Below are 15506 nucleotides of genomic sequence, written 5' to 3'. Positions count from 1 at the left end.
ACTCGCCGACCTCGATAATCGAAACGTGACGGAAGACGGAACCAGACTGAACGTAACTCACTTCGTGTCTGTACCACGAACGGCGGTATTTGTCGTATATGGTTAGGAACATTGTGCATCAACAAAAAATACAATTCACGACGTTGCCCCAGAAGAAATTCAAGGTAAGAAGTCAAAATTTTAGCTAACTTTTTATTTGACTAGTTTCGAAGTAAAAGCGATTTCTTGCCAGCGCTATAATATAAAACAGTCAGTGCTATATAAACATAACCATGAAATTTTTTCTCAGAATTTTTATATGAATTAAAACACTTTTTAAAAATACTGAGAAAACCTGTATTTTTTCTTAGAATTATATATATATGCGAATTCTGAAATATTCTAAGATTTCTCATCTCATAATTTCTAAAAGATACTTTGTCAGATTTTCTAAAATTTTATTAGTGATTTATAAAATAAAATCTCAGAAATCTTAAAATATTTTAGAAGTTATAATGAAGGATTTTAGAAAAAACGTAAACTTTTTTAACTTTTTTGAAAAGTGTTTCAGTTTGTAAAAAAAAATTCGAGTTTTCTAAAAACTCATAAAATTATAAAAATTCTGAAAATTTTTAAATTTTTGTAAAAATTTTGAAGAAAATTTTTATGTAAATTTTAGACAGAATATACATGGACTGTTCTTTTCAACTGAATTTCGTAATTTGGTTTTCTTTTTTTTTCTATAATGTAAAGAGAAAAAGAAAACAAAAATGGTACATACAGAAAACAGACCATATATTCTCCACAGTAAAAATTATTTTCAGAATTTTTCATTATTTTTTATATATATAGAAAAAAATGTATATATATAAATATAAAAAAAAAATATATATATATATAATAATAAAAATTGATCTTCTAATTTGATGTAACATAATTATTTACTTGTTAATATAACAATTAAATGTAATTAATAGAATAAGTATCCTTTTAAAATATTTTCAGGGTAATTTTTTGTAAGTTTATTCATTGACAACATTGTGATAATCAAGGATGTCAAAAGTACTAGACGAGGAATTGAAACAAGCCTTCTCAAAGCTGCACGAGAAGATGGTGGACACCAAGCAAAAGTTAAAGTTGGCTGATATACAAATCGACAAGTTGCGGCGTACAAAGCAGCGGGCGGAACTCACAGTAAAGGAGATTAGCATTCTTCCCAACGACACAAGGATGTACGAGTCTGTTGGTCGAATGTTCCTTTTAGATAAGATGGGGAATATTCAGGACAATTTGGAAAATAAAATAAAAACTTCCGACGAGAAGATCAAGACGCTAGAGAATAATAAAGCATATCTACAGCGTAATTTGAAGGAGAGCGAAAACGAAATTAGAGAAATGATTCAGCAGAAACAAAGCAAGGAGACCTCGGGTTAAAACTCGTGTACTATTATATAAACGCTAATTCGATCATTGATATTCGTTTTCTCATCAATATTCTTCGAATCTTTTGCAGCTTATAATTTGGAAGATGTATTTCTGTAAATACATGAACAATCTATCATCTATTGACTTGTCATCACGTTCGTGCATTTTTGTCACTATGACATTTTTTTGTACACTATATATGGAATAAAATATCGTTAAACTCAATAGTTCGTGAGAATTTAATATTTTATTTATCTAATATGTGTGAAGAAATGTTATATGTACTTATACGGTAATAATTATAATCAGGGTTGAGCGTTTACATGTAAAATATAAATAATCTATATTACATATGTGCATTATGTGAACTATGTTTTACGTATATGTAAATAATGATCCATGAATCACAAAAAATTCAGATTTTATAAAAAGTAGTATAAAAATTATATTTTATTTGAAAATTTTTTATTGTATCTTAATATTATTTTTTTATAATATTATATATTTTTATTTTATTAATATTAAAATTTCATGCATTAGCAATCTTATAGCTTAATTATTTTTTTCTGTATTGTGTTATTTAATTTATACTAATTTACATTGTATTATCAACATGAAAGATTTATGTTAATGTAATCTTGAAATTTATGGCACAACGTTTATAATTAGATAAATATTTAATAATTTGAGAAATGTATTTTCTGGCGAAACAAAGAATATTATAATTTGTGGTACTTTACTATTTCGTAGGTATTTATAATAAATAAATAATTTCTATGGAAAAATAAAAATTTCTTCAAATTTCTATTTTTGATTTCATAATTCATAGAAAATTTTTCCGTTTAAATCTTGGAAAAAAAAGAAATTTTCTTATTTTTAAAATTTTATGTTTTTCGTTGTTATTTACTATTTTTACAAAAAATGTGAGATAGATAACAAATAAAATATGAATGTTTATTATTTTGTTAAATTTTCTTGATATTGTGATTTTTGATGATTAATATTTTTATCGGTAATTTATCGAAATTGTAGAACATTACCACTGATGGTAAAAAATTATTTCTAGCTGGAAGATAGCGGCATCTATTTCAAACAAATTGACCCTTTGATTGTGTGTGTACAATTCAGTACAATTACAACAGAACTGAACAGAACACTGAAGAGTGGCCGGCAGTATAACCTCTTTTCTTCCCGAATTTCAATTTTTCGATGCAATAATGTCAACATTAATATTAAGATTTATTGCGTCATTAAATAGGAGTACTCATCACGTTTTTACAAAGGTAATCTTTCATGAAAAATTTGTTATACGTTAAAAAATATTAAATGTATTTTGCACTGTATTGCATATTTCTATGTAATTTAGTTATATTTATTTTAACTTTTTTATATAAGAAATAAAAACTTTTTTATTTTTATTGAAGTATTGATGAACATTAGATTATAAATGTTAAAAAAATATCAGACTTGTTATGTGACATTTGTAAATTATTAATCATATGATTATCAAATTAGTATATACATGTGAATCTTACATTATTGACTTTTAAAAATAATTTAATTTCCATAATAACAGTAAATCTCTTTTTGTTTATATAAAATTATTTGTGGAATTTTTCTTTAGATTTAAATGGCTTGTTCATTCAGTCTAGGTATATAAATACGTCAAATGTGATAAATCAACAGTCTAATTTGCCCAAGCAACCTAAAATAAAGAAATCACCGATTACATGGAAAAGTTTGACAGTTTCCGGTATTGTTGGTGCTGGACTAGTGTTCTATGTGCATCATCTCAGAGATGAAAAAGATAAATCTATGGCACGAGAAAGAAGGCGGCAGTTGGGCAAAGCTAAGATTGGTGGTAAATTCGAGTTGGTGAATTCAGAGGGAAAGACAATAAAGTCCGATGATTTCTTGGGGCAGTGGGTAATGATATATTTTGGATTTACACACTGCCCAGATGTCTGCCCCGATGAAATCGAAAAGATGACAAAAGTGGTAGACACTCTTGGTGAGTATATTAGATTGTAATCAGGTTTGTGCTGTAAATTTCATGATTATGTCTACATAGATTATATATTTATGATTACATGAATCTGTCTACATGAATGTAGACAAGCAATATTAATTATTATAAATTAACAGTACAGAAAAAAATAATCAAGACAGATTGCTAATATCTGATTTTACATTGATTATATTGATAAAGTAATATTAAAAATAAAGAAGCAGTATTATTTTCATTATTGATAAAATATGAATTGTTTATGAGTTATAAATTATTATTTACATATGATTTTTATTTGAAATTTATTTACAATAAAATATAATTTACATAGTTTGTATTATACGCATGTAATATAGATTATTTCCATTTTTTTGTAAACGTCCAACCCTGATAATAATAACAAGTAGTACTTACTTTTGTATTCTTGCACTTCGTTGATGGTACGTAATTTTTATTCGCAGAAAAAGAACATAATTTGAAGATACAACCAATTTTCATATCGGTGGATCCAGTTAGAGATACACCCACCGTTGTCGGCAAATATGTCAAGGAATTCTCTGACAAGATTATCGGTCTCACTGGCAACATCGAACAAGTTGGACAAGCGTGTAAGGCGTATAGAGTTTACCACAGTAGCGGCCCTAAGGATCAAGATGATGATTATATCGTTAGTGAATCAATTTATATAGTAAAGCAATTTAATAATCGCTTATTTGCTGTAACAACTAAAAAATTATCACTTTTGAATTGTCTGCAAAAAAATGGAGAATTATGATGAGAATTTAATACACTGAATGATATTCTAGAGCTGATATATTTATTTCTGTGATCAGCAGATTAAATTGTTGCTTTAAAAATGAAATTAGTCTGAAAATATATAGAGAAGTAAAATTAAAATAATGGCGGAATAATATAAAATAAACAAAATAATCTTATATAGTCACGAAACAAATTGTCTGAGCACATGAGATATTGAAAGCTCATTTTATACTACAAATCAAATGTATAAATACGATGGAAATCACTTGCGAGAATTTTCACTTCTAATCGAATTTTCCTTAAAAAATTATATTTGATGAATTTGTAGTATAAAATAATGAATTTTCATAATTCAAATAAATAGCAATACAATATTAATAAATTTCAAAACTAAGAAACCTTGTTTTTTGAGTTACGGCAATAAGTCATTGCAGCAAATGGGTGAAATAAAATGTATATCTTATATCTTACAATTAAACAAATAAGCGATTTGATTAATTCTATTTTTTTTTTCAGGTGGATCATACGATCATTATATATTTGATAGACCCTGAAGGCCTGTTTGTGGATTACTATGGGCAGACACATGATGTGGACAAAATTGTAACCAGCATTCTTGTAAATAAGTTGAAGTACGACCAATTAAAAGATGATTCTTCTTCTTGGCTACCGTCTTTGCCGATCAAGGGAGTGTTATAAACGCGCGTTGCGACATTCCTATGTACAGATTTTTAAGTCAGTATTGTGCTGCAGGAAATTTCTGCACGTAGTACATCAACCCTTTAATGGCAAGGTGGATTTTCAGATTATTTAGAAAGGCTGATTCAGATCCAACCCGCTCTGCTTCGTTCTTTCTCCTAATCAATGTAAAAAATGTAAAAGAAGCAAATATTAATGTAAGGCTCTTCTGTTTCTTTCTAGATGAAAAAAAAAAACAAAGTTTGTTAATTGGGTCGCATACGAACCACCTTACCATTGAGGGTTAATATTAAATATGTGCAAAGTATACAGGTTGATGAAAATATTTATTTTTTAATGCACTAAACAATGTGAATATAAAAAAAATTAATTTTTTTTTATAAAAATTTTGTACAGAGAACTGTACATAAGTTAAATAATAAAAGATTTATTATATTCATTCTTTTTTTCATTTTAATATATATCATCATTATATACATTAAATTGATTATGTTAGTTGTACATCAAATATTTGTGTAGTCGATCTCGATACAAATATAAACACATTTACACACACGTAGTGAGAGAGCTTACGAGGTAAAATGTTTAACATTTATTTTCGAAGCGAAACGCTCTTATCTTAAAATTGATAACACTCCTCACGATAGGCAGCGCTATCGATGCTTTCCTTAATAAGAAATTTGCCAACATTTATCATCTCATATACATATGATTTTTTAAATCATATTTAGTAGTCTTAAGAGCTAGGATTTGTTGGACAAGACTTTCAATCACGATATTGTTGCACGCTTAAAAAATAGAAATACTGATACTTTTTCACGCTAAATAACGAATGAAGAAAATGACTGTGTGTATCCCGAGCCTACATTCCACCGCGTGTAAAAATAGAACTTTCACAGCATTTAAATGAGGTATATTCGTAAAAGCGTCCTAATGTTTATGCGATGTTCGCAGTGCACCGTAGCTGCAAATAGGATTGCTGATAACAGACTTGTGATGCGCGGCGGTATGACCGTATCAAAGTTCGAGCAGCTTTTATTTATACTATTATGTATGCATGGAAATTGTTGCGAATAGCAGAGCATTTAGCAGTTCAGTATTTTCAGTGAACCTGGCTCAGGTATAAATTACGAATTACGCGTCGCATTTTGAAACACTGATACGTCGATAAGAAACTGTTGAAAGTTCAACTTTCCTACATAGTTCTTTTGCCGAAATATCTAAAAATTTAGCTAGATACAGATCTGAAAATAATTTTGTTGAATTCTAAAATAATTTTGTAAGACGCTCAAACTAGTTATTAGAATGTCAAACTTTTTTTTGCAGTATTATATTGTGACCACACTTAAGTATCCTTCATGGTATAATTTTAATGGTATAATAAAATTATTTTTAGATCTACATTTAGATAAATTTTTAAATACTTCAGCAAAAAAATCATTCTTTCTATGTATGAATCTCTAAAAGTATTAAAATATCGAACACTGTCTGTATATATTATCATACACATAAACTCGCATGAATTAAGATTTACGACACGGACAGCTGCGCGAATAACACGGAATCCCTGTAAAAGAGATGATAGCCCTGGTGAAAAAAATCTCATAATTTCTCATACTTTTTTTTGAAAATTTCTCATATATTAAATTTGTGAAGATTTCTGAAAAAACTTTTTAACGTTTCCAAATTTATAGATTTTTTTCGGAAATTATTGAATAAAAAATCTTAAATCTCAGAATATTTTAGAGTTTAGGCACGTAAAAAATTATAGAAAAGATGCAGACTTTTTTAGTACTTCCAAAAAAGGTTTCAGTTTAAATTAAAAAAATTCGAAGACTTTTTTAAAAGCTTATAAGATTATACAGAAATTTTGAAAAATTCTAAAATTTATAGAAAAATTCTGAAAAATTATATGAAGAATTCTAAGACAAATTTTCATCAGGGAGAGTTAAAAGAAAAAAGCTCAGTCTCTGTTTTACCGCTAACAATAAGACGCGACAGAGGAAGAAAATGCGCGAAAGAATATAGAGACCTTGTTTGTCATTCTTCTCTATCCTCTTTGCTTTTTCGAGAATTTACAACAGGATCTTTAGAAATCCTCTTAATTTTTTCCCTTCCGTTTTGGAGGACGGCATTTGCATTCGTTTGAACGCGCGTTGAATGTTTATGGAACAATTGCGACATGCATTTCTTTTTTCTTCCTGCCGTGAAATGCGGGGTTATCACGGATGTCCGCGTCGCGGCTGCAGATTGTGCAACTCGTATGCGAGGTGACAGCATTCAGAGTCGCTCCATCGTTGGTCGCGAATTCTGTCGACGTTCGGTCCCGACGCATCCGACACCTGAGAGAAAGAGACAATTGTTCGCTAATTCAACAGAGAGCGATTTTCGGAACGTGAAAATGGAAATAATCGCCTTTGTCATGAAGAAGAAAGAATTGGACATTTATATTAGACAGTCATTTGTTAAATTGGACATTTATAAATTAATCGCTACGGAAGCTATTAATAAATGAATTCATTTTGGCGATCGATATTATCAATCCTTATTTAAATTTATGTCGAATACATTTCTTCGTATAATTAATTGGAAGAGCATTATATAATATTAAAATCATATTTAATTTTATATTAAATATATATAAAAATAATGTTAAGTTATTATGATATCCTTCAGATATCCTTCATACAAAATTAAGTATAAATTTACAATCGTAGTACGAGAACTTTTATTTGGTTTTTTAAAGATTATTTAATTCTTTTGTTTGATTGATTTATGCAATTAATTGATTTCACAGTTGGATAATAAAAAATTAAAAGTTAAATAATAAAGTTAAAAATCCAATAGCTTTTAACTTAATTTAGTTAAATTGAACTTCAAACAATTATTTATAAAATATAAATTTTAATTCATTAACTTTCTCTCTTATTGTTAATTAACAACAACAATTTATCTATATACAGAGAAATTATAAAAAGAACATTCCTATACAAAAATCAATATTTATTTTTTGTTATTTTATTTAGAAACGTAATTCGCGATTAAAATATTAATTTATTTAATGATCCAAATTATAATTTGTTGTGCTATTTAAAGTAATCTAATTTTTAAAAATTATGACATTTTAATTTAATATAAATATATAATACTTTACAAAATTAACTTTTACTTTAATTTAAGACAATTTAATCTTGACTTAATTTTTAACGTAACTCTAACTTTACAAACCATTACCTTTAATTTAATTTAAATAATAAATATTAAAAATTTAAATAATCAACTTCACTCACAAATAAAAAAAAATTCGTTACGTTTCCGTAAATATTTGCGCTTTCGATATCGATTGTTCCTCTGTTTTCTCATTCAGTCCCATATCCAATCCACGGACGATATTGGATGGTATATCGTATTCAGAGCGTGATGAAAAAAGGAGATAAAGAAGAAAAGATATTTTATCGGCAAGTGGATTACTAGGATCACGCTGTAGATGCGGATACTTACACAAAACGAGTGGTACTTACCGAGCAGAAGGATAGCAGTGATTGATCCGTGTAGTTGCTGCACAGGGGTGATATATGATGAGCCTGATGATCCTGCGTCGTCGGCTGTTTCGGCAGCGGCTGGCCGTTACCGACCGTCTCTAGATAGTCCCGGCTGCTCGCTAAACTACCTCCTCTCGTTCTAACATCTGCAAAATTTCATTGCGGGATTCGGGTCGTGTACGCTGCACAACTTGCACGACTGACTCGGACGGGATTTCGAGTGAACGCTCCTCTTCGCTGGCTGAACGGTATCGACCGGATTCTCTGACTTTGGATTTAGTCTCTTTAAGGGCGCCAAATCGTCGCGGCATCTGACTTCTCTCACGGTGTATTGCGTTATATTATTTTCAGCACAGCTACGAAATATTTCTATCTTAGGCGACAGAGAGGAAGGATCTCGTGTGCTATCTTAACGTTGATCAATGTAGCAAAGTTTTTAGATAAATTCGTGGCGCTCTCACATTTAGTATTGTGATTGAATCATGAATAATGTCTGATATTTATCTATATAATATGTATTATTCATTCGAAGAAGTAAAAACGGTTAAGTTACTCAAAATTTAATTCATTTTAATTGAGATAAAACTGTGATGTATAACATCAATTAAAATCGAGAGAAGGTCACCTCCAGCAAACGAAAATGAATTGAATGGATGGAAATAAATTTATTTCGATATTTTTAAATGCGAATTTCAGATTTGTCAAATCCATTTAAATCCAAAAATAATATATAGAGGACATAAATCTGTCTCGATTTAAAATAATGAATAGATTGTTTTGTATTTCAAATTATTTGAATCCAAAAATAATATAGTGAGGACATGAATCCATTCGAATTCAAAATGATGAACCTGCGCATTTCATGGAAACAATTTTACTGCAACATCAAAAAAAGCTAGATACAGATCAGAAAATAACTTTATGTCAAACTATCAAAATAATTATGTAAAATATTCAAGCATGATAATCCTGCTGTGAAAAGTTTCGACGTTCTAGCTACAAGCTTAAAGTCTAATATAAAGTTTTTAATAGTTCTACGTAATTATTTTCAGATCTGTATTTCAGCAAAATTGTTTTTTCCGTGCTTATTTCAATCCGTTTGAATCTATTTGCATCCCAAAATATGGGGCTCTAAAGAGCGAACTCGGATAAATTAAAATTAATTGCAATTTTTAATTTATTTTTGTTTGCTGAACCAAACGATCATAGCAGAATTTTAGTTAGCAGACGGAAAGAACGATTTTGTTGAAGTATCTCAATATTAAGCTATTAGAATACAGATCTGAAAATAATTTTATCGTATAGAAGATTTAAGTAATGAAGTAATTCGCAATACAAATTAGAAATACAATGCATGAATGTCGCAAATAATTATTGATTTTAAAACGCTGCCAGAGACAGATAATTGTTTTGTGAGAAAATCTAAAATTTTCGTTAGAAATCCGGCGTGACAAATTTTTCCCCTGACTTTTAAACAATACGTTATTGAGTTGAGTTGTAATGTTAAAAGTTATGTCTCAAATAAACTCACGATAATTTAACAATTGTGTCATAATACCTCTTTTGTGGAAACTATAATTGGATTATCAAAATAATTGTGACGGATGTCAAAGCATGATAAGCAATGCAGCAAAAAATTTTGATGGCCTAACAAAATTATTTTCAGATCTGTATCCAATTAAATTTTTAGATACTTTAGTAAAACTGTGTTTTTTTGTGCAGGATTTGTTCAATAATATTTCTTATGTGATTTAATATGCGTTTTCTACTTCTCCAAACTGTGCGCCGTTATTTTTAATTTGAAAATTTTAAAATTAATTCAGAGTATTAAATTGATCATCACTTTAATTATGCTGATGCTTAATTTATTTTATTTTAATTTTTGAAATATGTCTGTCTAAAATGTATTGAAAAAATTTTGCAAAAGTTTAACTGTCAACACAGCTTGTCTTTTAATCATCTGTTAAAAGAAAACTAAAAGTAAACATTTAAACAGTAAAAGTGATTTCGATCCAATTCTCATTAACTTAATCGGCATTAATTTATTAATTAATTTTCAAGTAATAACTATTGTAATAGCTATTTTCTTGATATAAATGGAGTCATTAATTTTATTTGTTATGTGACACATCGGAGACAAAAAATAGATTAGAGACAATTAATTTTATAACCAGAAGTTTTACTGGATCGCAGTCGCGCCGATTAAATTAATCGAAGTTTGATCAAAATCGTCCCAAAGCACCACGACTTGACAAGAACGAGACACATGACGAGGGACACGACGTTTCGTAGGATTTAAGGGGACACCTTGTGTACTCGCCATCGAGTGGGTAGACCGACGAATAGCGCGTTCCTGGTAAAGACACGGCGCCTTCCAGCGCGACTTCCACCAACGGGGCCTTTTCGTCGAGTTCCGACGACCGCTGGTTTTCGCGACGTTGTTGTAGCTGCACGTGCTGACCGAATGCATCGACGTCCTCGGGCCCCAACGGATCCCGCGCGACCACTTAATACCGCGAAGCGTCCTCGACACCTCGGCCCGCACCTCGCCGTTCAGGAAGCAATACAGCACCGCCACGAAGAAGCCCTTCCGGAAAGACAGAGATAACAACGATCATCCTTTCGTTCGTCGATTTTAATTGTCATCCAGCAAAGTAGATTTCCAGATTTTTTTCTCGGGCGCAAATCTTTTCATAAAGAATTTTTCATATAAGGTAACTGGTGATATTTACGCCGCACTAGGATTTACACCGTAGAAGTAACAAGAAAAATGTAAGGGAAAAAAAAAAGAAGTAAAGGTGAAGTTAGATGCAACTTCTCTGTTATATCCCTCTACGTTTTATATTAGTACGATCGTGACTAGGGTTTCAGTCAGCAGAGGGTCAAAAAATTTATAAAGATACTATACCTTAAGCGAACTTTTTTAATAACTTCTTTTTTATCGTGAGCACCATTTTTCTGTGTACACTTAGAATATGTAGTCCAATAAGACAATTTTTTGACATTGTTAAGCAACGAGATTTTCACTCTTTGCAAGATATTATTATAAAAGACCTTCCAGTATTTGTTAAGCATAATTGAGCTGAGGAAATATGAAGGATATATTTTGCCACTGGGAAGAAAGTTTCAGCTTTTTTTAACACCTCTACTCAAGTAGTAAAATACTTTTTATAAGTTTCTCTTTTAATTTTTTTTATTTCTCGTAGAAAATAAAGCCTGAACCACACGTTGGTTAAAGACAGTAACGAGTTTTAACTTTTTGTCGAAAAAATCATTTTCATATTTGAATTCTTTCTCCTTGCCAACATTTAGGGAGATGGGGGCAAGCATTTCTTTTCCCCCTTCTGTTCATCCTTTTACGTCCATTTATATTTATATATTAGTATTATGATTTCGATTTTTTATTGTTAATATTAACAATATTAGAAACTATCATGAGTTAAATCGATTTGTCAATGTAGTAAGATAGCGCAACGATGTATTACAACCTACGTAAAATGATTACTATCTCTGTAGGGAGTGTATAAGGCTTAGTGGTTATTTCGTGATACTTAAGTGTAGAGGGATAATAAAGATAGAATATAAGTGCTTAGCTGTTATGTGCTCTTTGTTCAGCTTGATTGTTCCACCCACGAGGGACCATATATCCCACCTCTTTCAATAAACAGCAAAAATGCAAGAGCTTCTAAGAATTTTTTTTGTCAAATAAGAAAATAAAATAAAAAAATAAATATATCATATTCTCAATTTTTTTATAGTAGTAGACAGTAAAAGTTTTTATCGGTTCAGTTTATTTACTTTAGACATAGTAAATAAAATTGGAGAAATTAAGCTTTCGATGAGTGCGGTATATATCAGAGTTACCTAAAATTATAAAGAGACATAAAATAAATAAATAAATAAAATAAATAAATAAATAAATATATATATATATATATATATATAAAATCATTTCACTAAAATATAGCCCTCAAAAATATCTATTCATTTTGTTTTTTATTTTCTCTTTCGATAGTTGTGCGTTTGTTTATTTATTAAATTATCTTATCAATTAAAAAAAATAAATATTAAGAGAAAAATCGCATTAAAGTTAAAATTCAATAAAAAAAATTATCTTAAAATAATAGTGAAAAAGAGATTTTATAATAAATCTAAAAAATTTTAAGCTTTATCAATGCGTATTTGAACATCTGGATGGCATAAAAAGACGTAAATTCAACAAGTAGCACTTCCGAGTAAATCAAATTTAATATAATATAAAATTATCTATTCGCTCAATTTCGCGTGTAATTCAATCTTTTGAATTTTATGAGTTAATTAACTTAATTTTTGTACAATATCGTTCACTTTTGCTCGATTAGATAATTTAAACAACACACAATATTTATAAAAGATTTATAAAACATTTATAATTGTTTAAATATTTTATAAACATTTGCAAAAATACTTCATAAACATTTTTTTCCGGGATGTCCTCAGATTGAACAGAAAGATTTGTCGTAAATATTACATAAAAATATTTATAAAATATGTATAAAACATTATATAAATATTTATCATAAATATTATAAAAAATATAGTCTATAGTTTAATAAAGGTTTTATAGTCTTTTTCTTTCGTGTAAATAAAATATCTATGAAACATTTATATAATATTTAAAGAAACAAATAGTAACAAATATTTATAAATATTGTGTGCTATCTGGAAAATGAGTCAGTCGTTACAAACGTTCGATTTCTTGTGTAACAAATTAGACAGGCTTTCGACGTCCACCAGTCCATATACTTTATTAGTAGATTAGTGCTATTAATAATAGCGTACTACCTGGAATGACGCGAACAGCTGGTCGCAGAAGAGCCACACAATCTCTACGGTCTCGTTTACGCCGATGCTGTACGACATCCCAATAAAGAATGCATAGTGAACGCCAAACAGCGGCACCAGAACTAATGTGCTCCTAGCCCATCGCCTAATAATCATTTCAGACATACATTTGTACAGTCAATCGTCCCAAACAATTTTACGCACACGCCATTTCATTGAAGATTCCATCAAAAGGAAAATAATATTATAAATTATATATTGTATTTATATATCGGAAATATATCTTTTACACAAAACTTACTTGTATCTTTCTGTTTCCTCCGACATGGTGGACTTGAGTTTCACCAGCAGCACTCTCACGATGTTGATGAAGAGCACGAAATTTATCTAGCGTAACCAAGGAAGAGATGGATTAATCTACGGCTAAATTAATTACCAGCTTAGCGAAGCATTCGCAAAGTTCTTACCAAAATAGAGAGCATCGTAGGCACCCGTATGAAGAGGAACAAGAGAGGCTTCTCGTTGGTTGTCCAACAATACGTATCCTGGAATATGATCCTCGTAACTACCCAGGGTAAGATAAATATAGCTGGCAAACCTGCAAGAAAAAGTTGTGATGATTGTATGGCACATTTATTAGCCAGCTCATTATGGTTGTTATTAATAAATTTTTCTACGATAAGAGAAAATAAATAATTTCGCAGAAAATGTTTCCTAATAATCCCCTAAAGTTTATAATTTTTTCTAACAATATAAGGGATAATAAATAATTCAGTAGAAAGTGTTTTCTGGTAATCCCTCGAAAAATATAATTAGAGAAAAAGATACAAATACGTCCTTTAAATTGTATTATCATTTGAGAATTAATAATGTGAAAATACTAAAATTAAAAATATAGTATTATCGACATATGTCTATATGTGTACAGAAAAAGTGATTTTGTCAAAGAATTTAAAAATGTAGATGGATATAAATCTAAAAATAATTTTATTAGAGTATTAAAATAAATATTAAAATGTTCGAACTGTTTGCTAGAACGTCAAATTTTTTTGAAGCATTATTCATCGTGCTTTAACTTTCTGTATAGTTTAATTGTCTAACAAAATTATTTTTCAAATCTGTATCTAACTAAATTTTTAGATACTTCAGTGAAATTGTCCTTTTCGTGTACTCCAGTATAAAATTAAAAATAAGAAAAATATGCTTGTAAAATCATTAGGATAGATTAAATGTAACACTATTTGGCAAAGATAAAATGAGGAAAGAGATATGTATAATATAATAAAAAATATGATTTGAATTTAAAATTATGCTGTTATTGTTCGTGTCGTTGCACAACATTCAGAAACTTTAACAGTCAATGATACGTTTCATATAAAACCGTTGTGATTTTCGAGAACTCTTGAGAGATCCCGAAAATTGAGGAATTCTACAATTTCCCCGTAGGGAATTCTGTTGCCTTTGCTGTCGAAAGCGGTCAGGATGTTTCAAAGAGACCTACATCAATATAGAAAATTTACATTTTTTCTCTCTGTCATTCGTAGGATATAAAAATACAACCATGTTAAAAATAATTTTCTGTGGTAAAATTATAAATCCTCTTTCAATTATCGTTTAAAGCATTAAATAGTGTATCAATAAAAAGCTGTATTATATATAATTATAAAAAATAAGTTATTTATAAACGTTTACCAAAAAAAATCTTGCAAATTAATTAATTAGTAAGAATTTTTATTTGTTTTGATGAATATAAATATAATGTCTTTAATCTTGATAAGTAAATTTTAGATTAAATTCTCAGTAAGAGAGAGAGAGAGAGAGAGAATCAATATAAATATCTTATTCTTTATAATTATTTAAAAAAGTTTTTATATGTGTTTTGTTAATATAATCTATAGAAAAAGTTTAAAAGATTACGAAATAGTTAATAAATAATTAAAGAGTGCAAAAGAAATTACAACACGTAGGATGTAAAAAGTAATATCTATATTAAAAACCATTTTATAACCATTTTATAATTATTTCCATTAGTAAAATTTTAAATTCTGCCTTTCAATTATCAAATTAAAAGCATTAAATAAAATAGCAAGAAAAAGATAAATTATATACAACGATAAAAAATAACTTATATGCAAACGTTTAGTGAAAAAAATCTCTTTTCAAATTAATCCTTTAATGAAAGCAATTATTATCCATTTTGATGAACGTAAACACAAAGCTTTTAATCTTATTGATTAAATTTATTAATTAAAATTTAGATTAAATTCTTA

The 15506-nt window shown here is 28.9% G+C and overlaps 3 protein-coding genes across 16 annotated transcripts in view; 2 read left to right on the top strand and 1 right to left on the bottom strand.

Moving 5' to 3' along the window:
- The first annotated feature begins 25 nt into the window (after positions 1 to 25).
- LOC105204559 (prefoldin subunit 1) lies at positions 26 to 1629 on the top strand. The gene is made up of 2 exons (XM_011173678.3): positions 26 to 164; positions 985 to 1629. The coding sequence occupies exon 2, from the start codon at positions 1033 to 1035 to the stop codon at positions 1411 to 1413; it is 381 nt and encodes a 126-aa protein (XP_011171980.1). The 5' UTR covers positions 26 to 164; positions 985 to 1032; the 3' UTR covers positions 1414 to 1629.
- An 844-nt stretch (positions 1630 to 2473) lies between these two features.
- LOC105204556 (protein SCO1 homolog, mitochondrial) lies at positions 2474 to 5193 on the top strand. The gene is made up of 4 exons (XM_011173675.3): positions 2474 to 2687; positions 3052 to 3415; positions 3874 to 4079; positions 4688 to 5193. Exons 1-4 carry the CDS (start codon positions 2622 to 2624, stop codon positions 4868 to 4870), a joined length of 819 nt encoding a protein of 272 aa, XP_011171977.1. The 5' UTR covers positions 2474 to 2621; the 3' UTR covers positions 4871 to 5193.
- A 112-nt stretch (positions 5194 to 5305) lies between these two features.
- LOC105204554 (secretin receptor) overlaps positions 5306 to 15506 on the bottom strand; it is a 90683-nt gene continuing 80482 nt past the window's right edge. For 12 of the 14 annotated variants that reach the window (XM_039446408.1, XM_039446409.1, XM_039446413.1 and 9 more), the window contains 6 exons: positions 13704 to 13834; positions 13538 to 13623; positions 13237 to 13381; positions 10720 to 10999; positions 8392 to 8558; positions 5306 to 7212 (listed from right to left, as the gene is read on the bottom strand). In XM_039446408.1, coding sequence (XP_039302342.1) covers positions 7093 to 7212; positions 8392 to 8558; positions 10720 to 10999; positions 13237 to 13381; positions 13538 to 13623; positions 13704 to 13834 — 929 coding nt within the window. In that variant the 3' untranslated portion in view covers positions 5306 to 7092. Of the gene's footprint in view, positions 7213 to 8391; positions 8769 to 10719; positions 11000 to 13236; positions 13382 to 13537; positions 13624 to 13703; positions 13835 to 15506 lie in introns of those variants that run through there. The other 2 variants (XM_039446418.1, XM_039446417.1) reach the window with 2 other exon arrangements.

This window comes from Solenopsis invicta, chromosome 3, assembly GCF_016802725.1.
Source record: "Solenopsis invicta isolate M01_SB chromosome 3, UNIL_Sinv_3.0, whole genome shotgun sequence".
NCBI classification, from domain to species: domain Eukaryota; kingdom Metazoa; phylum Arthropoda; class Insecta; order Hymenoptera; family Formicidae; genus Solenopsis; species Solenopsis invicta.
The sequence above is the reverse complement of the archived record's forward strand: the minus strand, read 5'-3'. Positions and strand labels throughout refer to the sequence as shown.